The sequence below is a fragment of the Gobius niger genome, assembly GCF_951799975.1.
Source record: "Gobius niger genome assembly, chromosome: 21".
NCBI classification, from domain to species: Eukaryota; Metazoa; Chordata; class Actinopteri; order Gobiiformes; family Gobiidae; genus Gobius; species Gobius niger.
This window is the reverse complement of record NC_136872.1, coordinates 8,028,575-8,055,709: the sequence shown is the minus strand read 5'-3', so window position 1 is coordinate 8,055,709 and position 27,135 is coordinate 8,028,575. Positions and strand designations below refer to the sequence as shown.

Below are 27,135 nucleotides of genomic sequence, written 5' to 3'. Positions count from 1 at the left end.
CTTTTGCAAAGCAATTTTAATAAAAAAGACACACAAATCTTTATTCTTGACAAAGACGAGCCATGTAGACTTCTGTCCACCACATGCTGTACTGAAATACACTGATCAGACTCAGGCGCCATAATGACGTGTGCAACCATGAATTATGTATGTATAATGTATTTTATTCTAGAGCCCTAATAAACAATGACAAACCACCGGGATATTATTCGTAATAATAAATGTTTCGCGCGCACGTATTTTGGTCCTTGTCTTTCGCCGTAGTCATGCCGCTGCAGAGGCTGTGGATCCTGCTGCTGTGCTGTGGATGAATGAGGTAAACTTCAGCACCACTCACAAACCTGTCACGCTTTCACCTGTTATTACTATGTAAGTGCAATAACCGCGGGCTGTCTGCACTGACACTACATTGATTGTCTTAAAATATATTTATAGCGGACGGAAAGACGTAATAACGTTGTAGCTACTGTTAGCTGGTGTTGCTAACAAAGTTTTGTTTTGTTTTATTCAGTTGTTTTAACACTTGTGATCCTTGTGTCTTGCACCATGTGTGCTCGTGGTACCTTGTATAACATAAGAATGGGGAAAACACTGTGTGACTAGATAACAGTCCTCGAGAAATGTGCCCACAGCAGATGTGATTGTAATTGTCAATCAATTGATTGATCAAGCTTTGGAGCTTGAATAGTTTTGTCTTTAGATTACTTGAAATGTAAAATATGTTCATTTGACATTTGACATTTCTATATATTTATTTTTTACTTTGAAAGACTGAAGAATATTATTTGCGTATATTTATTCAAAGTTACCCTAGACTTCCCTCTGCACAAACCTTGCACTCATACAATACTATCTATGCTTATTTGCTTTTCCTGCAGGCACCTGACACTTCCACTTTGACTTTGAACGCTTGCTGCACCTGAAAGGCCTTGAAAAGTGCCACGCGTCTGTCTGGCATGTGCATTGAGTTGAGTTCTACAATTTAAAGCCGGAGCCGGGTCCATTCTAAAGCCCCTGTCGGCTCAACACTGTTCACGCTTTGTCCTCCTGTTCTATTGCTAATGCAGACCTAGCAGTACGGGCCGGCCCATATTGTGTCGCTGTAAGGTAAATATGTTGTCGAACCCACTGGAACACAGCCTAGACTCGAAAAAACAAAGATATTGAGAAGCATGAGATTAGTAAAAAAGGCAAAAAATAATGAGACTAACTTTGACTAAATGTACCACCTGTACTGTTATATTGTGTGAACAGTACATTCATGACTTACCAAAGTGGCTCCATATTACCTTTTGTTTGCATATTGAAAGATACCATCAACATTGGCCATATCTGTCTCTTAATCACATTGTAAAACAGAATGTGGGTTCAGTGAAATGTATGGGTGATGGTCTCTTACCTGTATATCCACGAGGAATTGTGAGCAGCGACAGGAGCTCTGCGTGTCCAGGACAAGCTGCTGGACAGTACAGCGCAGCACTATGGCTTATCAGTTAGATAACAGCGTGGGGTGGGTGGGTTGAGTGCGTGTCTATGGGGAGGGGGTCGGCCACGCCAGGCTCGTGTTGCTACTGTTTTGAGTAATGTTAAAAGCATCATATCATTTTACAAGCTACAAAACAAAACTACCTGCTGTAAACAGTATTTGATGCAGAAGCCAGATAATGCATTTCCCCCATGAAGCCATTTGGTACTATTGAAAACTTTAATCAGTTCAACAGCAATTATTTACAATGTTTAAGAATTGCGTAGTTTTGTTCTGGAGTGGGTTGGGGGCTATAGAGTTGGCCTGAGGAAAGGTTGAGGTTTATTTGTTTACCTTACAGTGTATTGTTGAATATTCCTGTCATACACGGGACTTTGTGACAGGACTACTCAACACACTCAGTAAAAATGAACCTACTGTGAGTACAATCCACATTTGAAGTTTTGCTAGGCGTCATGTAGTAGTGTACTCTAATGAGACTCGAAGTGTAAATTGCCATATGCCGTACCAGTTCCTCTTGCTAAAAGGACCTCGGAGGATACACCGTGTACAGCGGTGGGCAGGTGTGTGGTGAGCTCTCGTGGGACGCGAGGCCAGCTCTTGCCTCAGGGCTCTGACATGGAAATCCGGATGTGGTGGTGTTGTTTTTACAAAATTCACAATGTCTGGAAAAGACTTAAATATAACACAGTTCACTCCAACCTCCAATGCTGTTACCGGGCAGCAGTTCATGTTCTTTTTCTTTTCACGGGATTGCTTCATTATCTAGATTCATCTCTTGTTGAAAAAGGAATTTTGTTGGTGCTGGTGCTGCTTTGTTTTTGTTTGTCTACGACAAATATCGCATACTGCTAATGACACTGGTGGTGGGCTGAATTATTTCTTTGTCGGAGTCTCCACTAGGACTGGGTGCTGTTAAAGGATACCAGTATGGAATTGGAAAAAGAGTTTAGGTACTACCCAAAGTATCAAAAGCAGGAGCTGAAAAAATATGATCTATCTTTAAATCCAAGTTTTGATGCTATTGGTCCAGGGACAGCAGTAGAGGAAGTGACTTGGTTGTTTAAGCTCAAATAAATGATTTCCTTTTTTTTGCCCTTTAAAAAAATATTTTTGCCCCAATTTTTTTCTCATTTTATATTACTAATATTTTCTCTATTTCCCATTTTTTCCACCCTTTTCCCCCTTATTTGTCCCACAATTTCTCCCAATTATCTAAATTTTTTCCCAAAATTATCCCCATTTCTCACACATTTTTTGACATTGGAGATAAACCAGTTATTGTACATTTGCAGATCTTCCACACATTATTGTTCTGTTTCCTGGTATCGGAAAAAAAAGAGTATCGTTCAGGTATCGGTTTGGAGAACCAAGTATCGTTAAAGGGACCTGGGGCAAGTTGGCCATTTTTATAGCCTACTCACTACTCCACCTCAGGTCTTACGCGTAACTGCAGTCTCTGTATTCGCTCGTGCATGACGGCACTTTGGATGTAACAACTTTCTGAGTGACAATGCAGGATTTTAGAGGCGGTTGTGGTGAACAGGTCTGAGCTCATTCTACACATTAGGACATGGCTGGAACATGTAGGGGGAGGAAAATCCATAATTTTAACATTTAGAAACTCTGTGTAGTCCCTCTAAAGTACTAGTATCAGGAAAAAGAAAAACAACGAAAACAAATCTTGCCTTTTGCAGTGAAACGGGCGAGTTGCTGAGTGGGCAGCAGCGTGTCCTCAAACAGCTGGTGTTCTGCACTAAACCTTATTGTCAAAGCTAATGGGACAACATGAGATGGTCCAGTGCGCGGCTTAGTACCCTGTGACCTCATCAGCGTGGCCACCCTACTCCCCCAACTTATAAATAATTGAATGCAAAATTATGTCCGTGGCTCCTCCAGGCCAATAATGTGATAACTCAGGGCAGGGATAGACTTTCAAAGGGGTGAGAAGAATACCTCCAAGCAGTGCCTCTCCTCTCCCATTAGGGACAACAGGTGGCCGCGTCGCCCAACTTGTGTTTCAAAGCCGCACGTCCACGCTGACTGACATGTGATAGCGCTGTGTTGAATGCGAGGGTATCACCCGAGTGCGAGCTTTCAGAAAAAAAAAAATGTCTTTCAAAATCCCAACAAAACCGCTGAAAGACACGCACGCACCGTTATCGCTTATTGTGTTTGATAATGTAGCCAGATGTCAGAGTAAGTTAATGCTGCACACGCTGCTGCTGCTGCTGCTGCTGTTGTTATTCTGTGCTCACACCTGTGGCCGTTCTATGGAACCAAAGTAGAAATGCTCTGTTTTTCAGGCGTGAGCGGCCAACATCATGGAGAATTTGAACACGCAATTTGATTTCCCCAGCCCTGTAATACAAGCCCAGGTAAGGTCACCTGCAGTGGAGAACATTTCAGATCTAATCTGATAATTTCTGAATGTTAATATGAAGCAATCTTATTCTAATATGTAGGGCAGGGGTAGGCAAGTTTGTGTCACGGAGGTCCGATTTTCTTCAATGCCAAAACACCAAGGGCCGAAACTCACTATTGTAGCCAAAAGTAAAGCCTTTTTTCTACAAATACAACTTTTGCAGATAATATATGACCTAATGGGGTGTTTTGCTGGGAAATGTGAAAATATTGACAGTATTTTCCACATTTTAGAGTCCTTTTCACGTGTTTGGGCTCTGATTTATGAATAAATGCTTCTTCAAAATTCTCTTGGGGGCCAAAGGTTTTTTGCTGGAGGGCCGAATTTGGCCCCGGGCCTGACGTTGCCTACCCCTGATGTAGGGGAGCAATTTACGTCCTTCATTTCATTTGACTTCCCCTGTGTCAAAATCAGCTGGAGTGTGGATGCAAATTATATCGTGTCCACAACGATTTAAGAAATTACAACAATATCAAAAATATGCGCCCACCCCTGCTAATATGTTCAAATCATGTGAAAACTTTCCATTACATTTTCCATTACACTGTACTCCATCATTGCTGATTTGAACATTAATAAGTCTTTATCAGTGGTAAACTTCATTCATTGCCCATATTTCTATGACAGCCTGAGTATCCTTTTTTTTTCAAACAAATAAAAGAAACTTTTTCAATTTTGGTCCATTACAGTAAGTCATGTAGAAAACTAAGGTTAGAAAACTAGGTTGTTTTTTTTTACACTCAAAGTGTGAACTTCAAGCAGGTTTATTTATATATATAGAAAATGTCCCTGCAGGGCTCCTATAGGTGTTGATACTATCACATATAAACAGTACACCTACAACCTGCGATGTGAATTTCTATTCTTACACATCAGACATAAAGACATACATTGCTTTAAGTCTGGAAATACAGTCTTTCTTTGTCCCGCTTTGGTGTACACGGCAGTAGTTGTGTGTTTTTGTTTCAGACTGTGCGGAATCTGGTTGGCGCTGTCTTAAAAGAAAAAGGTCAAACTGGACAGATCAGCCAGACGTCCAGCCAGGTGAGCTGCTTTACATGTCGATATTCTGTACTGATGTCATCCACATACATGACGCTCTGTCGTGTTTTCTCTGAGCAGAGCCCGGCCTTGGAGGCGCTGTGGCAGCAGTGCTCCGGTGAGAAGGACCATGTGCAGACAGTGTGCTGCGAGGCCCTGGTTTTGCTGGTAGAGCAGGGACACGCGGACCTGCAGTATGTGCTCAATGGAGTCCTCAACCTCCTGCCTTCAGCCAGGTACACACCACAAGCATGTCCATATATTCATCTGCCTGTGTTTGCTTTTGCAACATGTATCAGTATCTTTGTATACACATGTTTTCAGAAATGTCCAGGGACTGATAAAGGTGATTGGACAGCTGCTTCAGATGCAGGCGGACCAAAGGGACCTCAGTAAACCATTCACCTGCCCCTACTCCATCAGGTTAGTACTATACTGTCATACTATTTCATTTTACTATATTATTGATTATAGTCAGGCTAGTTGGGCCGGCCAGCATCTCCTACTCCTAAAACAGGAGCGTCTGGGACCAAAAAAAATTCCTCCACAAGTTTGAACTGCAGAAGACTCTCTAATTTCCCGTTTAGAACGTCGGTCACGCAAGAAATAAATACGATTTTCTGCAAATTCAGAGTGCCTTTATAACTTCTCTCATCTCTTATTAATAGCGTTTAGTGCTTCACCAGAGGTATGTTTAATATTTTCGTAGATCAGAGTGTTGATAAAGATCTTGTATTGAGAGCTTTTCTTCAATGTAGTTGACTGAAACTCATAATGTTGTGGATCACAAAAGAGGCTTTTGCCAGTATGTTTGTACAGCAGTAGTATCAGCAGAGCTGCTGTGTCAGACTGGCTGGTTGAATATGTTGAGCCCCTCCTCTTGTCTGCCTGCTAGCTCAGACCGCCACCTCTGCCAGGATCCCAGGGCCTCCTTAATCAGTTCCAGCGGGTGATAAAAAACACTAAGCCCGGCCCCTCCTGCCCCGTCTCTGAAACTCTGATATTCTTACCTACTTTTTTTTCCCCTCCTTGGACCCGCCTTATCCAAGGCGTCTCTGTCTCCTCTCGCGTCTCTCCTTCCTACCCATTGTCCCTTCCCTTCTCATTCCATCTTCATCTGTGTCCGTGTGTCTGCGGCTGTCTGGCGGCGTGCCCCTCCCCGGTGGGAAGATGAATGTGGCGGGGGCAGCGGGGTGGCTCCGTTGGCCTGGCAGCTTGGCCCGTCATTGGCTCCTCCGGCCCGGGCACTGCTGGGTAACTGTAAGTGCTGCGGGATTAATGGAGGGGGCACACTGGCGAGCATTGTTGACCGTCTGCTCCGCGCTGCCCCGTGCAATCTGCCGTGAGGAGCACATCGACTTTAGCCCTCAGCGGGAGCAGGGCCGCGGCGGGGCTGTGGCCAGTCTGTCTGCACCTCACTGTCTCCGTCTTTCTTATGAGCAGAAACACTACGGACATGATTACAATTTTGCTGTAGCCAACATTCTCACTTGTACAGTATTTGTTGGGAAGATACAAAAACTTGCATGTGGGTTTGTATCCACAGTTGCCTTTGTCACTTGTATTGCTCAAAACTGACTCTCTAAAATTGACTCTTATCTTATTGAGCTTTTGTTTCATGCTATGACGTGAGCGACTAATGAAGATGTTTTGCTTAAGCACTGGGGCCCGACCGATGTATGGGCTGGTATAGGAACCTAGAGGAATATTGGCCAACATTTTGCCCATATGGCTAATACTAATAAATGTCTCCTTAACAAAAAGTGATTTGCTGAGAGAAGAGAAGGGCTAGAGCTTTAAAATGAGCCCTAACTTAAAATGTGCCCACTGGTCAGCTGCTATCTTTAGGATGAACCTTGTATTGTTACTTTACACTCCATAACTATCTATCACTAAAAGGTTTCATCTTTATTTATATTTATTTATAGACCAGTCCATTATTTTTTATATGTCGATGGACCTCTACCGTCACGGAATTGCTTTGTTTTTCTATAAAGCCTGTGTGGGCAGAAAAAGCAGCCGTCCCGTTGGTGAACTTGGAGTTGAACGATAGGGGAACTCACCCTGCACTTCCTGCCTCCCTCCTTTGTCCGCCGGGGGTGGAGGTGGAGAAGGCCTGGGGGGTATCTGATGGATGGGAGGTGCACTGGAGCTGAGGGGGAACCTGAGGAGAGGGGACGAGATGGTCAGACAGATTACCGCTTCCACAGACAAAAGGGGGAGAGGTGGGGGTGTTAGCTTTATATGGTCTGGGCCACTGCGCGAGCACCGACACGTTTGCCTCGGTGCCTTTCCGTCTCACATGTTCCTTTCGATGGATGGATGGCATTGCTAAGTAGAGCCACGAGTTCACCCTCTTAAGCACCGCGGCCCATGGCAGGTGACCCCTACTCGGTCGGAGCAGAAACCAAACAGCACTTCACCTTGGATTTGACCTCGGTGTTTGTCCGCCGCTAATGGCTCAGCGCATTAGCAAAGCTGAGGGTCATGGTTCTAGAGGCGGGTGTTTACACTGACCGGACAGGGTGGTCAACTAAGCATTTGTCAGCCGTAAAAAAAATGGCTTAACAAGAGCTTGCGGAAATGTGGAGGATGTGGCAACAAATCCGGAAGGTAGCCATCGTTTAGAAATCACTGTCAGGATTGATAATCAAAGGAAAGAATACAAAGATGAAGGTGATATTAGATGAAATAAGAACTTTGCCAAGGCATTGATCTTGTTTCGCAATATAAAGACAATAATGGAAACAGGGCTCTCTTTTCCACCACTCCTGTTCATCCAAAACCCAAATTTCCCCACGGACACAAGAAACTCTGCAAAACCCCCCAACAAAGTCCAAATGAAAGTGAATTGTCAAACTGTTTCCCTCTGAGAACCTATGCCTCTCTCAAGGCTACCCCTAACCCCAATCAGTATTTATGTCCTGCACTCCCTGATGTGAAAACTTGTTTGAATTGTGTCAGCGGATCCTCGTGTGAATGCGGCCTTTGCTCCGTCCCTGTTGTGTTCCAGGAGCAGCCCGCATCCGTACATCTCGGCGCTGGAGAACCGCGCGGACTGCTGGGCCGCTCTGCTCGTGGAGATTGATGACTTCGTTCGGCGGGCTGCTGACAGGCGAGTGCAGCCGCCACAGAAGCCGAGAACCCAACCCCTCCCACCCTCCTCGCATGAATCTTAAACGCCATCTGCAAAGAGTGCACCCCGCCATATAACTCATTTCTCCCCTGTCAGCAAACAGTGCGCAGTAATTGAATGTACAGAAGCATTCACAAAGTATTAGTTGTATTTGTTGCGATGGTTTTATATTGAAGTCTTATAGCATAGAATAGGTAGTATTTCCCAGTACATGCAAAGGGGGGGTTGGGGGACCCCTGCTAATCTTAACAGTGTCCATGTTTTGCTACAGAAATGAACCTGCTTACATCTCAATGCTGGTCCCTTTCCTGCGCTACTTGTACTGTGAGCCTCAGAGGCTTTCCCAGCATGCACTCCTGCGACACAATCTCGTGCGGGTTCTCCTTCCTGCGAGCCCAGCTGCCGGATCCGTCTCTGAGAGTAAAGATGAACAGAAGAGCTCCCCGGTGTCTGACAGTCTCCTGCAGTGCATGTGCCAGCTGGTCCCACACATGCAGGTATGGGGCTACCGATCCAAACAAACTTAGGTTCCACCAGGAGAGCTGTCAAACTGTCAATCTATATTTTAGTGTGATTGTATATGTTTAAGATGAGCCTTCTCAGACCCATTTCTTTGCAAAGCTTTGGCAGTTTGATAGACACATTTGCCACTACTGAAAAGACTGTTTTTACTGGCCTGTCATTTTATTGAGATAGGCAAGTTTGTTTTGTGGCATGCTGATTTCCTACCATGTAAAAAGTGCCGAACCTCCGAATCAGGTCTCAAAAAGTACAAAATCCCAGGGTTGCACATCACATATGACCTAAGAGGGGGTCTGGGGGGCGTCCCCTCAGAAATTTTATTGAAATTTATTGAATATTATTGAAAACAGTATTTCCATTTTCCATCTTTTCCATCGTATTAAAATACTGTAGCCTCTTACCCCCCCCGCCTGAACCGAGTGCATTATTTCCGGTTCGGTATTACCCAAATCTAAACACTTCTCAACTGGAGAGCAACAGTTCAATGCCTCATTTGAACGGTAAGACCCACAAAAGTGACCGTAACTTTGTTTCTGTCATTTTTTTTGTTGCTTTTTGTTGCATTTTCGTCACGTTTTTGTGTCACTTTTTTGTCACTTTTTCGCTGCGTTTTCATCCTCGTTTTCATCCTCGTTTTCATCGCTATTTTGATGCTTTTTTTTTTACTTTACGGTTTTGGGTAAAGCCAAGCTGGAGAAAATGTGCTCGGTTCAGGTGGGGGGTTAAGACGTTAACAGATATTCGATCTTGAATATTTTGTGGCAGGCCGATTTCTTTCCATACAAGAAAACTAGGGGCAAAAACAAGGGGAACCTCCCAATCATGGCCCAAAAAAGTAACATTTTCTACCCTGGGTTGCACACCATATATGACCTAAGAGGGGAGGGGGTCTGGGGGACATCCCCTAAGAAAGTTTATTGGAATTGACAGTATTCTCAGCATTTTTATAGCACTTTAACGGGTATTCGATCTCTGATTTGTGTAATAGTATTTATCAAAATCATCTCGTGGGCCAGAGGTTCTTTGCTAGAGGGCTGGATTTTGCCCATCCCTGAAATATGGGGTTTACTCCCTGGAAATACAACCCAAAACTGCCCAGTAGTCTACAGTACACGTGTGGACTTTTCTACTACCTCACACGCAGTATAAAAAGTACAGTAAAAGTATGTACTGTATATCCTCCCACAGGTGGACAGTGTGGAGGCGGTGCTTGAGCTGCAGGCCCTGGTCGGCGCTCTTCTCCAAGGTCTCTGTGGGACGTCCGCTCAGCGATGGAGGTCGGAGCGGGCCGGACTCCTGCTGCAGCTGCTGTGTGCCTGCCACCGCTGCCTACAGTTACACGGAGACTGCAGACCAATGATTCAGCTCGTACAACAGCTGCTGTCTGCGTGTCAACAGGTTTCACACTTATGTGGCGCTGTATCTTTTCACGCTGCTGTATTAAGTTTTCACATAATGGACTCTGGAAAAGCCATCGAATCCATTACAAAAAGCACTTGGATATAGTTCTTACCATCATTCATTTATTTAGTCTTGACTCTTTGCACAGATTTTCCTACTGTTAGGTCTTTCTGATACTATTTATTTTGTAGGAGGTGCCCCTGGATGAGTTGATGACGGGTGTCGCTTTGCTCCTGTTGGAAGCTCCAGCCCCTCAGCAGAGCAGCCTCCTCAGTCTGGGTAAACGTCTATAGGAGAACACCCTGCAGGCTACAAGCTGTACATTATATACATCAAACTCGTGACAGAAGCATGCAATTACCTGCGTCTCAACCTGCTGCTGCTGGTTCTCTACAGGAGTTTTAATTACAGGCAGTTACAGTGTAGATGGCTGTTATTACCCATCTATATTGCTACCTCTTTTAGTCTTTTAGTCTTTTTCTCATGTTAAAACAGTGGATCAGGCATGTCCAACAAAGCGACAGTGGGAGGAAGGTGAAGGGTTTAATGCATGCTATTGTTGTATCCTGGAGCAAGTCACTGTACCCTCTTTGCCTTTGTGAGTGGTCACTTTGACTCTTGCGGAGGCTGTGAAAGCACGATAAATCATAACTGTTAGGCTACAATGTAAGGTAGAAATAATAATAAATTGAATATGAATTAAAATATAGAAATCATTTACTAGTGAATAAGCAACATGACACTGATTCCTGCACAGGTTTTCACGGCACATGTAATAAAACCTGTAGTAATGTTCCCATTAACTTGCTAATTACACATGATTGTACCATCTGTGCGATCGTGCATAGCTGCATTTTTGTTCTCACTGTAATATGTCCTAAGGAAAGAATTTAAGTACATCGTGTTCATACACAGAAAGGCTCCTAAAGAGTAATTTGTCAAACTTTTTTCTACTATACAATGTGATAAATGATATGTATGTCTTTCTTCTTTGCCTCGACAGCTTTGACTTTATCTCCAGAGCAGTCAGAGTCATGTCACTGGTTGAGTCCGGTCTTGGTACTCCCTGTGCTGCAGCTTCAGTCCTGCCTGGGCCTCACTGAACCATTGGCTGAGCGACAGACACACAAACTAAACCAGCAACTAACCAGCCGCCTACTCCAGAACATCAGCAGACCTTCCCAAGCGCCTACACAGGTGACTGGTTACCCACTAAGTTTATATCTCTCACCTGGTTAAACGCTGTAAGATCATATATGCCACACATTTACGGATCAGAAATGAAAATATATCTTAATTTTCCCTCTAATAATGATGAATGTTCCCTCCTCATAGCCCCAGGCCGGTCCTCAGGTGGTCCTGCCCCTCGGCTCCTGGTACAGCGAGCTGAGTGTGGCTCTCTCCACTCTGCACACCGTGGCCAGTGACCCCGAGGCGGCCTGTGACTGGCTTCTGTCTGTCGGCTCAGCTCTGACCTCCAGTCTGTCCCTTCCCTCCTCCTTCACCCTCATCGTGAGCTTCCTCCTGGTCACGGGCCGAGAAGACGTCTGTGAGCTGGCTTTGAACGCTGTCCAGAGAATTGCCTCAGCGGACCCCTCCCAGGTACAGCATATGACAAAACTCAGCTCCGGAGTCAACAAAATGGCGTTAAAACTCCAACTTCAGCCCAACAGGAGTTTATTATTGTAGCTTCAGTTGCTACAGTTCAAAGCAGTGTTTGCTCAGTGCCATGTGAGAAAAAACAACCCAGTGAGGTTTTCTCAGATGCGTTAAGTGTATTTGTTGGATTCAGGCCAGCGCTCGGTCAGGGACATGATTGTTGATGTAATGTTATTGCTGATTTGGCAGTTCTAGTCCATCGGTGAGAGACGCGGAGCTGGAACAGTCACCGTGTCATTCTGACCACTAATTTGTCCGGGGCAACAGGCAATGGCCCTGTGCCTGATATGTTTCCTAGTAGTGGAATGAAAGTCTTTTTGTCCTCCATCGGCCCATTTTAAAAGTAGGTATTTATGAAAAGACACTGTGCATCCATTTATAAAACTCAAGAACAAGCAGATTGTTTAGCAAGTTGCTGTTAGCATCATTGTGACAGTGAAAAGTGATGCTGAAAATTGTGAAATGAGCTCATAAACTCATCCCTGTGAAGAATTTGGGTTGATAGAAATGTGTTAGGAAAGTTAAAGAGGGGGTATTGTGCTTTTTTTTAATCACATAGCACCAGTCTATATCACACTACAATGATGACGAAACCTTCTGTTGGTCTGTAAATGCAGTAAATTAGAAAAACTGCCTTGTATAAAATTGCTCTCTCAAAATGACTGTAGTGAATGTCTTGAAATAGGCCTCTGTCTCTTTAAGAACCTCTGAGCCTTTAGACACGCCCCCTCCACACGCTGTCTGTGGCATCAGTGGGGAGGGGGTTCTGCTGAGGAGCAGTGGTTGGTTACTCAGCTGGTGACGAAAGCTCGGAGGCGTCTCCAGGAGGTGGGGGCGTTCCTAGGAGGACTCAGGCAAACCTATCCCTACAATGGCCGCCATCAGAGTTTTTACAGATTACTCAAAAATACGTGAATGTGCCAAGGCAACACTTCAGGCATGTTTTTAATGAGGGAATGACATAAAACATGATGTAAAGCTTGAGAAAGTCGATTTTGCATAATACCCCCCCTTTAAAAATGACAAACAATGAGTCCCAACAAAGTAAACAAATAATAAGGGACATGACAAGTTTGATCTTTTTACCGTCCTGTCTACAAATAAGAAATCTGGAAACTGTGAACCAAAAGATGTGCACTAACAACTATTCTTTACATTTAATGAGAAGCGTTCCTGAGTTTGAATGTGATTAATACTTCCACCTAAAGGACACTTTAAGCCACGCTCTCATTTTGTGGGGTAACATAAAGCGCAGCAGACTGTGCATTAGCCCCTATGGGCCAGCGGTCTGTGCCTCCATAAGAAGAAGTGAAATATCACACAGTGTTATAAGCGTCTCATTACCAGGGCTCGTTCGATGCCGCGCACTATTCCCCCCCGCACGCTTAATTGCTCCCAAAGTGCCACTCGCGCCGGTCGTTTGATGCAGAGGTAGAAGGTTATTGGCATATTTGAATCTACTGAGTGTGGCCCTGCACTGGCTCGTCCACTCACATGTGCTCATGCAGGCTTACTTTTTGGTATTGGCCAGAACTGATGGTAAATGACTGTTATTGTTATATATTGTTATGTAGCCTTTTGTCTGTAGAACTCTATACTTTTCTCTATCACACTATTCCTCTGTCCAAGTTTCTGCAGGAGCACTTAGCTACAGTTTTCCTGAGACATATCCTATAATAGTAGCATGCCGCACAAGTAATTGAGGTCCAACTTAAATTGCACAGTCAGGAAATCGCAAAGGCTGCAGTTATTTCGGAAGTGTGACATCCTCCACCCAGAGCAAAATCTAAGATCTCCATGGGGTTTGATTATTTGTTAATACAGGATATGCATTGTGGACTGAATCATGATTTTAAATAGAAAATTGAGCACTGATGTCGGATTTCAGGTGGAAATTCAAATCCTTAGTTTTCTTTCAAATTGCTAATAAGCTAATTAATTGAGATAATATTAGAAAATACATATTAACTGCTCTAAACAAGCTTAATCATTTGAATTTTCGATGTAAAATGAATTGAAGCATACTAAAAAGAAAAGCTAAGAATACCTTGTGCCAGTTTAACTCCTAATTTGATCGATCCCAGTGCACAGCGAGGGTCACCCACTTGAAGGAGACGCCGCACGTAGCCCCTCCCCCTCCGGCCCAGGTGAATGGATGGCGGTGCCAAGGTGGCGACCAGCTGCTCCACGTTAATTAAAGCCTGCATACGTCCACGGAGCGTGACTGCTTTATACGTCTGACCTCAGCACTCACATATGATTAAGTATTAACCCTGCGTTGTCCTTCACTCCTCGCTCCCCCGCGCCGGACCCGTGAAGACTTAATTGGGCGTCGGAAAGAAGACGACGACGAGAGAGACGCAGGAGAAGGACAAAAAAACACTGGGACGCTTTACATTCTGCTCATTTGTAACACGAGACTGGCACTTTGGTGTTCCTGTTGGAGAAAGTGTAGATGTTAAGAGAGGAAACGGTCTTTGCTCATGAGCTAGATTCAGTCGGGAAAACCAAACTGGAGATTTGAGCATATTTTGCCTTTTTTTTTTTTTTTTTTTCTTTTTTTTTTTTTAAAGTGAACATCTTAAACCCCCGCCTGAACCAAGCACATTTTCTCCAGTTCGACTTTACCCAAATCTTGAAGCTTCTCGACTACAGAGCAACAGATGTCTCATTTGAAAGCTAAGACCTACAAAAGTGATTGTAACTTTGCGTTTTTGTCACTTTTTTGAAGCGTTTTTGACTTTTTTTTGTTGATTTCTCATTGCTTCTTTGACGCTTTTAGAGGTGCTCAGTTCACCTGAGTCGAGCACATTTTCTCCAGTTTGGCTTTATCCAAATCTAAATGCTTCTTGAAAATATAGCAACAAAAATGAGATGAAAATGCAACGAAAAGTGACACAAAAGAGCGACCAAAACGTGCCGGAAAAGCAACAATAGCACAATAAATAAAGAAGCAATATAAACGCAAAACAAAAAAGTGACATGAGCAACAAAAAATGTCAAAACAATAAAAAAAAACTACAAAAACTCGACAAAAAAAAAACGACAAAAATGTGACAGGGTGGTGACAGCACAACAAAAAAGTCACGATCAATTTTGAAGGTCTTAGTTTTCACATGAGGCGTTACTCTGGCCTTGAGGCTGTAAGCTCCAGTCGAGAATCTTTGAAATTCAGGAAAAGCCAAACTGGAGAAAATGTGCTTGGTTCAGGTGGGGGTTAAGAGGTTAAGAATGTTTCTTACATGAAATTCAAATACATGAAGTTGTTGTCGCCCCTAAACTGGACTTGTTCTTCCTGTCGGTCAGGTGCCTTCTTTACTGCCGGTGCTGCTGTTCAAGTTGGGGAGGGAGAAGAAGCCAGAGCTTTCTCATGCCGTGCTCAAATGTCTCCCACACCTGGGGACACACAAGGTACAGCCCCTCAAAGCAAAAAGAAAGGGCTTTAGTTACTCTGTCCTCATGTGCCTTCATCTATAATCCTACATACTGATGACGACTGTTTTCCACTTTCCAGCTGTGTGTCCCCATGGTGCTTCAGACTCTACACGTGTTGGCCGGCGCCCCCAAGCTGCGAGCAGTGGCAATGCGGCTCATGAGCACACTGTGGAAGAAGCAGGTGCTGGAGCTACATGTCTCCTTTTGATTTTTCACACGAATATTGATTTACGATTGAGCTTTTAAACTCAGGTTTCGGCTCATTGTGCACATTTTAAACATAACTATAGGGTTTTTGCTTTTCCCTTTGCAAACAAATATAACTGATTCCTCTGATGTGTCTCCGTGTAGGACCGCGTTTACCCCGAGCTGCAGCGCCTCCTGTCCCCCCAGGACAACAGGGCGGTGCTGGGACGGGACGCCCAGTGGGAGCAGCTCTTGTCCAGAGCCGCCTGCCTCCGGGACGTCTGCGCAGAGAGGTCAGGGGTCAGGGCTTTAGTCTGGGATCGGGTTTGTCCAGGGCCTGACACTGGATTAGCTGAAAGAGTAGGGAAAGGGCCAGTCCATGCCCCATTCACGTAACACAATACCTTCCAATGCATCAGGGCGGATTTCTGCTAATTCAGCTTCATCCACGGTCACGGTCACTGCGGCCTCACGTGACCTGGCTTTAAGAGGTCACTTTGATCTGTCAAGTAGATGAACTGCATTCTGTTTTCCCTGGAGGATTTTTTCCAATTATTAACAAAAGTTTATTAGTATTACTTCAGAAGTTAACCTCTGAACCGAGCACATTTTCTCCAGTTTGCCAGTTTGAAACAAAAAAGGGACAAAAAGTATTGATAATCTGATAAAAAAGTGACAAAAATCTGATGAAAATCTGATGAAAAAGTGAAGAAAAAGTGATGAAAATCTGACGGAAAAGGGACATAAATCTGGAAACACAAAAAAGCAATGAAACAAAATGTCAAAAAAGTGACGACAACGCGGCAACAATGCAAGGAAAAAGATCCTTCTCGATCAGTTTTGTAGGTCTTAGCTTTCAAATGCTTTCAACCTTAGATTGGGGTAAAGAAAAGAAGAAAATGCACTGGGTTATTGACTGAGGCTTTGTTTTGTTCCCGTTTCAGACCGTACCAGCACGGCGGGGACATGTTGGCGTCCGTCACCCTGATGCTGAAGCAGTGCACCAAAGCAGACCTGGCCACTCCAGCCGCTCTGGCTCTTCAAGGCCTCCACGAGCTGTGCCGGGCAGAGGTCACCGTCGTCCCTCATTCTTACACCTACAGCTGTTTCCTCATAGACATGTTTACTGAAGCCCTGTGGGGTCGTCTAGGTGGTGGACATCGTGTCGACGTGGAGGAGTCTGGGGCCTGAACTCAGCGCAGATTCCCGTCCGCTGATGGTCAAAGCCACGACGGAGCTGCTGGCTCTGGTTCCTCAGCTGCCAGTCAAATCGGAGGAATATGAGGTACAAGGTATAAGTGATCTGAAATAGACATGTATTGATCATTTCTTCATTTTCTTGTCTCGATCACAGAAGCTCAAAGCCGAGGTGGTCGCACTGCTCTGGAACTATGCCGTCAACAGGGTCCGTTCTCTAGTATTGATTGCTCCCTTTTTTGCTGAGTTTGAAATGCACACTCACCGCACTCGTCTTTCAGGATCCCGACGTGGCCAGCTGTGGATACAAGGCCCTGGCCGAGTTTCCTGAAGTGGATCACAAAGTTACTCTCCTCCCAGAGGCCGTACGTAGAAAATGTGCTTGGTTTAGGTGGGGGTTAAGAGGTTATTAAAAGGAGATTTTGAATCCCCATGTCTTTCCTGGTTCGATGAAAGTGAAATAAGTAGCAAAAAGTGATGGATAAACATGCCCTTCCTGTGACACGCATGGCTATAAAAATGACCCATGTTGGTAAATATTCACAGATCTCATTCGTTTCCTATATCCCCAGGCCCGCCCTGTGTTAAAGCTGCCTGTGAGCGGAGAGGATGAGGAGGGCGAAGGTAAAGACGAAGAGGAGAAGGACCTGTCAGTGCCTGGTGTCTCTTATGTGAAGCTCCTGGCTCTCACTCCCGGCCCTGTCCTTCCAGGTAAATATTAGCCAGGAGCCTTCATCGTCTCACCGACAATAGAGCTAACCCGTCACGTGAGTTTTGACTCTATGATATTATGTCTGTAGCTCTGCAAGTGTTCCTCACTGCGCTGGTGAAACAGGAGATGAAGGAGATGCCCCGGGGCGTGTACTTCTCCGCCTTGAGACAGGGCGGGCTGCGCTCGGATCAGGGCAAGACTGTGGCCGGGATCCCCTCGTTCATGTTGAAGACCTATGAGAAGAACAAGCAGCCGGGACTCAAGCCGGGGCTCGCAGGTTCGCACGCTTATGGTTTTAATATTTGTTTTTATTTCCTTTTGCAAACCTATTTGGCACTAAAGATACTATTATTCCTAATAATACAATATTCTTGTTTGTAAAGAGCCACAACCTATTTTAACGTGCATTTTTAGGTAGAGCACAAGCACGTGATTTACTGAACAGGAATGAAAGTAGGAAACATAAAAATACATTTAGAGGTGGGAATCTTGATCAAGTATTTCACTGCTAAACGTTGCCCTTGTGCTGTGAGTGAGAACAGAACCAGGGCTAAGTCTGGTGTAAACAAGGATTGACTTCACACGTGACTGAACCAGAATTTTACCAGTTCTGTCCACCTTTGACTAAATCTTCATAGAGCCACAAAAGCATGTCTAAAACCATAGGCTGTAGAGGCCTGCCACAGAGCATGAGTTTATCATTTCTAAAACATCTACAAAGCTTTGTTCATCATTTGTTCATCATTTATAAGCAGCTAAATAGTGTTTACCTTTATTGTTCAGTCAATGAATAAGTTTAGACCCAATTATACAATGTGCTCAAACCGTTTTCCGAAACTTAAAACTGCACTAAGCTTTTAGACTTTTTTTTCGTCAATTGGTGTCAGTAATGAACCCTGCTCTGCTCCACCACCGCCCCCCTCTTCTCACCCGGCTTTCCCACCTCACCCACGCCCCTCGCTCCCCTCCACACCATAGCCCACAGGCTGATTGAATGAGATACAGAAATCTCATTAATCTTGTGTGAAACACACATTTATTAGCAGAATAAATAAGATCAAACATTTCGAGACTTTTATTTATTTGCTTAACGGAAACTTTCATGTAGGTCTGTTATTTATTTATTTTCTGGTATATAGAGCATAATACTTCCTTTCCCCAAATTAAGTTTACAGTGCAGCGCTTTTTTCCACAACCCTTGAAGGCCACAGCCTCTCGGTGCTGCTTTAATCATAAGACAGCTCCCTGTAGATACTGGATTATTAAACAGACATTTCATCTGGATTTCAGCTGCATCAGAGCAGGTCAGTCAGATGCTTGTCAGTTTGCGATCTTTTTCTAAACTTCTGTGATAATGCTAAAGTCTGACCTCCACCATGGGTGTATTGGGGGGGGGTGCTGCGAGGCGAGGGAGGTGCGGCGCTGGTCTCCTTCTGCGGCACAAAGTTGCCTCACTGTTTGTGACAGTGGCTCCTCTAGCGATGCAATGTGGGAATGCAACCATGTCCAGCAAAATGGAGTCGCTTTAAACATCTCTGAACCGTCCCAAACATTAAACAGACTCACAGATGGTGCACATTGTCACTGTACTCTCTGTTTAGGTGCTTATTCTTTCAACAACGCATTACTAACTGCTTGATCATGTCCAATAATCCGTCTTTTTTCCACAATGAGTTGAGAGAGTTTATTACAAAATGCGCTTCACAGGCTCCAAAATAAAAAATGAATTTGTCCATGTGTTTTGTTTATTTTAAAAGCTTTATAATGCACACTCTTTGAACAGTTGTTGGCGCTGTTCAGACACCATTGACTCACAACAAGAAAGACGAAATTTCATTTTTTTAGAAGCAGCAAACTTATTGTCACTTTCTACTTTGAATTTTCTACAGCAAATATTTCAGTACTTTCACTTGAGTCATATTTTAACGGTGCAGCTTTTGCTTTTATTGGAGTAATGTATTTCACCAGTAGTATTTGTACTTTTACTCATGTGATGCCATGACTGTAACCACCTCTGCTCGTGTGCCTCAGGCGGCCTGCTCCTCTGTTATGAGCTCCCAGTTCAGACGGACCGCGACGGCAGACCCATCGACCGCTTCCTCCTGAGCCGCAGCCGCAGCTTCCAGCAGACGCTCAGCACCCTCATCCACGAGGTACAAACATCACAGAGGCTTTCTTCTGTGTGGACGCTGTTTGAAGTCCCTCTGTATGAATGCTCGGTTTCTGTCGCCTGCGCAGGTGAACATCCAGCCGTCAGAGTGGCACCGCGCCCTGCTCCTGCCCCAGGCCTGGAGGGGCTTCATGAGCAGAGCTTTCCATGCAGTTCTACAGGTTTGAGTCAAGTTTTAACCTCACAGAGACGGTTGTAATATTGCCCTACTAGTCCTTAAACACAGTCTGAAATTACACTTGTGTGATTGAGCACATCTTAAAAAGAGACTCACTTTTTATAGGAGAGACTGCCATCTGGTGGTTTTTGAGAGTATAATACATATCAAGTGTTTTAGATAGTATTCTAAGCTTCTGTCTAGACCAAATACATTATTTCAATACAGCTGTTTGTGTCTGTGTGAAGGGCCGTCGTGCTGATATGGAGATGCAGCAGAAACAGGGCAAAGAGAGCCCAGAGGAGCTGCAGTACCAGCACCACTGCGCCTGGCTCTGGTCAGACCTATATCCACGCACATCACCATAACAACGGCAGCTGCTCAAACGCAACATTTCACATTCTGTCCGTCTCGTTCATCTTTTCCAGGGCCCGAGATCAGCTGGCAGAGGTGATCAAAACGGCCACCAAGTAAGTTCAGTTTAGATTTGACTTTGCAATATGTTCAACTTTACTGATGGACAGATGTTTTGAATGTGCAGGGACAGTCCGGTGGTCCAGGGGAACTCCATCCTGGCTCTGAGCGGTCTGGCTGCTGTTCTGGCCAAATACGAGAGCAACCTGCCCACTGACGGCGAGGGCAGCCTGGGGGTAACGTGCTGCTTTTTTTACAAGGTTCGTGGGAAAATATCCCTGTGAAATTCCTTGTTCCAATGTTCCCAGGCCGGTCCGGAGTTTGTCCCCACCTCCAGCTGGTTGGCCATGGTTCTGGACACTCTCCTCAGCATCATCAGCAGCAGCTACAAAGCCAAGGGGCAGGTGTTCCCGTGGTTCCTGCATGTAAGCCTTATCCATTTACTTTTGTCCACTTAGATTGGATTATTTGTTGACACAGCGTCCCCTTCCCCTCAGCGTTCCTACTCTGGGGAGAACACAGCCAGCGCCATCGCCCGCTCCTGTGCCAGCCTGGCGCTCTCCCTGCTGGTGCCGGTGGTGGCGTGGCAGGGGGACGGCGTGGCGCAGGTCCTGGCCGCTCTTCGGGCCGCCCTCCCCGGATCTCCCTCCGCCGACGACTCCCAGGTGGTGCAGTTCCACTCGGGTTTGGCCCTGGGCATGGTGCTGTCCAGCCTCCACCATCAGCGCCTCAGGTCGGCCTGGGACACGGGGTTAATGTCCTGGAATAACTGTTATTGTGGCTGACTTTGTTTGTTGTTGTCCAGTGACGTGTCAAAGCAGAAGGACACTGAGTTATTGGGCAAAGCTCTGGAAGACTTAGAAAGCTGCTCTTTCAACCCCAACCTGGAATATAAGTGAGTACGGTTCTGTGTCAAGTGTCCTTGATTTAATATTGTATTAGAAGAGTGCAGTGCATCAATGTGTAACTCGGGATGTCGAAAACACTATGAATGCTTCTTAAGGAATGCTTTTCGAAAGGTCGTAATTGGCAAATCGGAATAGCTGCCATTCCAAATATGTAGAAAACTTGCTCAGCCTTCATGATAGTCTGTAAGTTTGCAAAGTGAGAAGAGCAGGATCATGGTCCGCCCCCTCCTCCTGATTGGACCTGACAGGCCGGTTCACAGGAAGGCTCGTCTTATTGGTCGACGCGGGAGGATACTAGACTCAGATTAGTTGCTGAGATCCAGGAAGGAGGGTCTTTACATTGCATCAAAATGTAAGACCAGGTGGTTGATTTCCACATTTTGTAACATTTGTAAAACATTTAGATTTCCAGACTATCACTTTAAGTTTAGGCCTCCACAAACTGAATATTGGACAAGGATGTGAGTGACTTTGAAGTGAGTTCCTTTAACAGCATGCAGGTAACATTGCTGGTTGTAAAACGGTTGTAACATTTTCCTTCTCCATTCTGAAGAAGTGTATTGCCCCAGTCTGTAAAAAGCTCATTTGTTTTCTTCCTCTTCTCCTTTTGTTGCAGTACTGGCTGTATCCTTGGCCTCGGTTTGGTGCTCGCATCTCTCTGTGGCCATGGACAGACAGAACAGCAGTTTCACGCCACAAAGATTCTGGACAAACTACTGTCCAATCTGCAAGAGAGCAGCGGACAGAGCCGCATGCTGCAGGAGGTATATGGCACGACACATTAGATTTCTCGTTACGGGTTTTGTTATTAAATCTGCATTCCAGGTGTTGGCGTACTCCGTGGCATGCGCCGGCGTTTCTGCCTTCAGCGCAGGCCTCATTGACGCCGCCAAAGCTGAGGAGATCATGAGCACTCTGCGCACGCTGACTGAAGAAAGCCAGCAGGTTTGTAGTCTTTTCTCACAATGCCACACGTTATTCATTGTCAAAATCATGTTGTGGTTTTGTGTCTGTGGATGTCTTTAGACTCCGGGGTTCTCACTGGCTCTGGGGCAGGTGGTCTATGGTCTCTCCTCCTCTGGTCATGGGAAAGCAGAGGATATACACCCGCGTTTACTGGCAGCGTGGGTTAAAATTCTCTTGGCTGAGGTATTTGTTCTGTACACCTGTAAACACTGAACACAACACAACCTATTTTCTGCTTTGTCACACGGCGTTGCTGTTGTTATTTCAGGGCTGTCCCACAATGCAGAGACTGGCTGCTGTTAATGGCCTGGTGGCTTTGGTGGGATCAGAGACCTACATCACTCATGTAAAGAGCATTCTTTTTATTTAACATTGTACCATTCATTATTGCAGTGTTCCATATTAATTAGCTAACAAGTAACGCAAACTCAGCAAAATCAGTGCGGCATTGCAACTTTTCCAAAGCCGCAACTTTCCCGCAACTATTCCTGAACTCTGCACCTGCTGTGCAACTAAAATGAGTTTCTGATCAGTTATATCCATTTTACTTGTCATTCAGACGGAAACACTTGTGAGAGGCTCGTGCTTTCTTTGCTGAACCGGAGCCAAAGCTCAATGTTAATGAGTGAAATAAACATTTGTCCTTTGGTCTGTTCCTCAGAGTCTCATTTATTAAGGCCTCTTATCAGAGTTATATAGACTGAGTCTGGTGCTCATAGCAACAGGCAGGTACCTGTTTGCTCCGCCCACTGTCCACAGCTGAGCGGAGGTGAGGGGCACACATGGTTTTTAGATGATACAACTATTTAAAATAATTTCAAGTCTTTTCTTATTCCGAAGAGTCCATTTGGTTAAAACTGATGAATTCAAAGAAAAGTTTGATTTTGGTGTAAAATATATATTGTTACTGTTTAATAGAGGAGATGAAATAGGCAATAAGTGAAATTTTGTATGAGATTATTGGATTTAGAAGTCCTATTTCATGTATGTTTAAACTGTTTGGTGTGGTACATCTTCATTACAAGCTTTGCTACTGCTTTTGAAGTCTCAATTCTTCACAGGAATGAGTTTATGTGCATGCTTTACAACTTTCAGGCAGCAAAAAAGAGCTTTTTTTTGTCAAAACACTGAATCTACTCCATTTCTAGAAAAACTGTTAGTACAGGGCCTTTATTTATTAACCATTTAAACTACTTACTATTTACAACACATAAACTGCTTTTCCAACACATTGAGTCATGTTTCTTGTCTCCGAAACAGCTGAAAAGTGAATTGGAGCTCTCCTCTCAGCAGCAGAGCCGTTTGAACGAGGTCATCCGTGCCATTACACAGGTACGCCCATTTCTAATGCCCATCAGACAGAATGTATACGTACTTGTGTGCATCTCTTCCAGATCATTACTTTCTCTGGAGCCATAGGTTTGCAGTCCAACAGTGCGTGTTTGGTGGGTCACCTGTATCTGGCCCACATGTCCAGCAGTCACAGCCACACAGCAGGTATGGAGCTCGCAGCCTGAACTTTACTGAACCAAACTAAATAGATTAACCCCTGTCTTTGGTTTATAGTCCCTCTAGATTTCAGTTATTTGTCAGAGAGAAGCGTGATCCGAGCCGTCGTTGACTTCATCACTGAGGCTGGAAAAAAAGGTCTGCATCCTCTTCACCATTATTATAATACACTTTGTGCTCTATAATTTGAACCTTTTTATCCCCCCTTTATGACAGGCCCAGAGTTTGTCCACCCGGACTTTGTAAAGACGGCACTCACACCTCTGGCCTCAAATGGATCCAGTTTCCAGTTCCCTCCTATCAACTGGAGCTCTGTCCTGTCTCCTTTGATGCGACTAGGATTTGGTACAACTGTCTTTCTCTTTTACAATATTAAACAATGCTCTCACTGACTAATAGAACCATGTGTCTATCAGGGGAGGAGGTCCAGCACCAGTGTGTGGCGCTGGCTGCCAGTCAGGCCCAGTCGTCCCACAGCGCGGCTCTGTTCCTCGGCTCGTGGATATCACCGCCTCTGGTGCACAGCCTCAGCGTAAGTAGTTTATATTTGCATCAACTTATACTGTGAAGGCTAATTGTTGTACGTTACCATAGTGATCTACTGGAACTATTGTCCAGCTCTGGCGCCCATGTTGTGATTGTCCATTCTACTCAAGAGCTCATGTAAACGAATTGGAGACACTACTTATTATTGTGATTTTCTTCTCACAGACTTTGATAACACAACTTTTATAGGTCCCCAAGTTGTTAATACAGTAGGACAACACATCTAGAGTTTAATTATGAACCTAAACCTATAAAAACGTATCTCTAAAACATACGTATTAGTTCTTAAAGCAGTAAGGCCTGTGTTCTCCTCAGCACCAGACGCGAGCCCACCTGTACGAGACGCTGGGCGGGTGGATGAAGCACGTGGCAGAGGACAAACTGCAGGTGTACGTGGAGAGCCTGGGTCTGCAGCACTTCCAGGACGCCCTCCGCCCGCAGCGCCTGCCCCTGTGCCGCTCACTGCTGCGTGGGCTGGCTCAGGCCATGGCCCTCCCCAACCCCCCCAACAACTGCTGGAGCCTGCTCTGCTCCACCACCGAGAAGATCTACAACCTACTGCCGAACTCTATCCAGGTACTGGCGCTTTCAAGCATTTTAATATAGAGCTTTAATCGTTATTCACAGATGAAATAAATCTGAATGTTTATGGTGACGGGTATTCAGGCCCTTCAGATAAACTGCAGAGATTTTTAAGAGAAAAAAACAGGGCTATTCACCTCCTAAACCCACTGCAGTTTTGGACCAATAAATGTCTCTTGTATATGTATTATTTTCCAGAATTCTGATGTGGAGTTGTACGTGGGAATTGTCAAATGCCTTTCAGAGATGTCAGATACAGAAATCGACCGAATAGCCAAAGTCACTGAGGTACAGTGTATAGACAATATACTTTTTTTACTTTGACAAACTGTATATATTAACTAAATGTTCTTTTTTTGTTAATTGCGTCAAAAACATCAAAGCAGTTGATAATATGAGGCTGTTTTTTGACTCTTACTGTCTACCTCCCATTTTGCTTCAGTCGCAGATGGAGAAGAGCAGTTTCGTCCTCTCCCACCTCACGTCCCAGGGCAGGGTGCCTCTCTTGGGACTCAACGATGTCATCTCGGGGGTGCTCCGTGGCTGGCCCAGACGCAGAGTGCACTGGTTACTGCAGCAGACCTTCTACCAGTGCCGCCTGGCCGCCAGCGCTCACACGGGTCAGATCAAAACTCCTAAACAAATGTACTCTGTTTTTGTTCGACGGTTGTTTGGGGATGAGGACGGGTCATATGTAGTACTTAGATTCAGCCACAAGTGGGCGCCAAAGTCATCACGAGTTTGTGTTTCAGGCGTGACCAAAAGGATGGAGTGGCTTTTGGAGCTGATGGGACTGATCAGAAATGTGGTGTACGGTTCAACTCCTGTTTCTTGTGGAGACACTAAACTGGTGTGTGAAGTTCCGTGCTACTACTACTACTGCTGCTGCTGCTGCTGCTGCTGCTGCTGCTACTACTACTACTATTACTACCACTTTATTCTCTTTATATACAGGGGTTCCCAAACGTTTCAGGCCACCAACAACCTAAGACCCGAACTGTAAAATAATAACGCCTGTATTAATGTTTAATGTAATATTTATTTGAATAAATATACTGTACTTGAAATAGATACAATAGGTACAATTTATAAAACTACTATCTTCAGAAATCATCTCGCGAGCCCCACTTTGGGAACCCCTGATATAGTAAACTGTCAAATTATTCTACTACTGCAACTGCTACTACTACTACTACTACTACTACTACTACTACTACTACTACTACTCTGTATTTGTAAGTATATCAGTATTTCATAAATACATTTTAATGATATAACAAAATTGACATGACAATTACAGTTACTATATTTTTAGTATTTTTTATTCTTCATTGTACCATGTTATATAAACTTCAATCAAATCAAATCTCACAAATAAAGAAGTTTTTTTTTTTAATCCAAAGTCCACTGTTTCTATATCTGAAATGCATTCTGTTGTAAGCTAATGCAGAAAATATCTTTCTCCAATGGTTTCTTCTCCCCTTCCAGGCCTCCGACTTCCTGCTCCAGGTGTTCAGTGCTGCTGTGGCGTCCTGGGGGGACCACTCGATGCCCCTTCTCCTTGGCATCAGGGTCCAGTGGTTTCCATGGCAGCCCGACCCCAAACCGCCCACGATACCACACGGGCTGTACGGTAAAGAAGAGACTTCCTCCGAGCATTCCCTGCCCCCCTGCGTTCTGGGACTGTCCCATAGCCTGCCTCTGCTGGTGGCCAAAGACCCCTGGAGCAGTCAGCTACACAAGGTCAGTGCGGGGAAGGAAGGAAGGGTGCCGTTTGAACGTTTGTTTAACACTTCTTCACTTCTTTCTGTTGTATTTCAGTTCATAGACTGGCTCCTTAGTGTGATGGAGGCACCGCCAGAGAATATATCAGCATCCGGCCTCTCAGCGGTAACAGGTGAAGGCATGCGTATGCTCTGTTGTCGTATGCTCTGTTGTCTACTCTTATCTTAATGAGATGACATGGTGGAGAATTGTATATAAAGTCTTGTTGCAACAAGAACATGGCAACATATTCTTTTTGTCCTGTTTGCATCTGATATTATGTGATGATAATCGCGTAATGTGGAATGGTAGCAAAGGTTTTCAAGAGTAATCTAGACTAGGATTGTTTGAGTGGATCTCACCGAGAAGATTTGTCAATCCTTTATATTTACATGGTTGGATGAAAATACAAGTAGTACCTGTGGCCCTCATCATGTTACCTTTTTAAAAAATGTCTTGGGGACGACCTCCGAACCCTCTGTTGGGTCATATTTGGGCCACGATTGGAAGATTCAGCCCTGACAAGGAAGAAAATCGGCCCCCCACCCACCACTAATCAAAGTTTCCTACTTCTGGTAAAGCTCTGGAAAATCAGAGTTGACAGAGCTTCTTGGTGAGAAGCAGAATATCGTCACCTCAAAACAACCCAGTCAGGATTACAATCGGATGACTGCACAAACTTGAATCAGAATTAATGTTAGATATTGGATAATAAACATGTTGAAACAAAAGTGTAACCGTGTAAAAATGGTTGTTGTTTCAGCTTGTCTCCTGGCTCTGAAGTCTTGTCCCGAGTTCAAGAAGAAGACGATTTGGACCAGAGCTTATGGCTGGTAGAAGCTCAAACCAACACATCCCACTATTGCACACAACAGACTTTATGCTCCAAAAACTTGAAATAGTTGAAACAGGAACAGGG

At 44.6% G+C, this 27,135-nt stretch overlaps 1 protein-coding gene across 1 annotated transcript; it reads left to right on the top strand.

Moving 5' to 3' along the window:
* Nucleotides 1-262: 262 nt before the first annotated feature.
* Nucleotides 263-27,126, top strand: focad (focadhesin). Its single transcript, XM_079580191.1, has 45 exons — nucleotides 263-316; nucleotides 879-1,107; nucleotides 3,793-3,864; nucleotides 4,881-4,955; nucleotides 5,034-5,188; nucleotides 5,277-5,375; nucleotides 7,966-8,067; nucleotides 8,360-8,585; nucleotides 9,799-10,008; nucleotides 10,203-10,290; nucleotides 11,015-11,208; nucleotides 11,347-11,613; nucleotides 14,977-15,081; nucleotides 15,185-15,286; nucleotides 15,457-15,584; nucleotides 16,236-16,362; nucleotides 16,442-16,576; nucleotides 16,646-16,696; nucleotides 16,770-16,853; nucleotides 17,061-17,199; nucleotides 17,289-17,477; nucleotides 19,232-19,353; nucleotides 19,439-19,531; nucleotides 19,776-19,864; nucleotides 19,956-19,997; nucleotides 20,069-20,177; nucleotides 20,250-20,366; nucleotides 20,439-20,674; nucleotides 20,747-20,836; nucleotides 21,466-21,613; nucleotides 21,675-21,794; nucleotides 21,876-21,998; nucleotides 22,084-22,161; nucleotides 23,076-23,147; nucleotides 23,210-23,312; nucleotides 23,382-23,462; nucleotides 23,541-23,669; nucleotides 23,741-23,856; nucleotides 24,186-24,446; nucleotides 24,651-24,740; nucleotides 24,895-25,072; nucleotides 25,205-25,302; nucleotides 25,941-26,195; nucleotides 26,274-26,349; nucleotides 26,980-27,126. The coding sequence occupies exons 3-45, from the start codon at nucleotides 3,811-3,813 to the stop codon at nucleotides 27,051-27,053; spliced, it is 5,430 nt and encodes a 1,809-aa protein (XP_079436317.1). The 5' UTR covers nucleotides 263-316; nucleotides 879-1,107; nucleotides 3,793-3,810; the 3' UTR covers nucleotides 27,054-27,126.
* The last annotated feature ends 9 nt before the right edge of the window (nucleotides 27,127-27,135 follow it).

Bases quoted from the DNA above. Each gene is read 5' to 3' on its own strand.
- focad (XM_079580191.1), top strand. From the start codon at position 3,811: ATGGAGAATTTGAACACGCAATTTGATTTCCCCAGCCCTGTAATACAA. The intron at 21,614-21,674 runs GTATATGGCACG...TCTGCATTCCAG, and splicing joins AGAGCCGCATGCTGCAGGAG to GTGTTGGCGTACTCCGTGGC. The intron at 24,741-24,894 runs GTACAGTGTATA...ATTTTGCTTCAG, and splicing joins GAATAGCCAAAGTCACTGAG to TCGCAGATGGAGAAGAGCAG.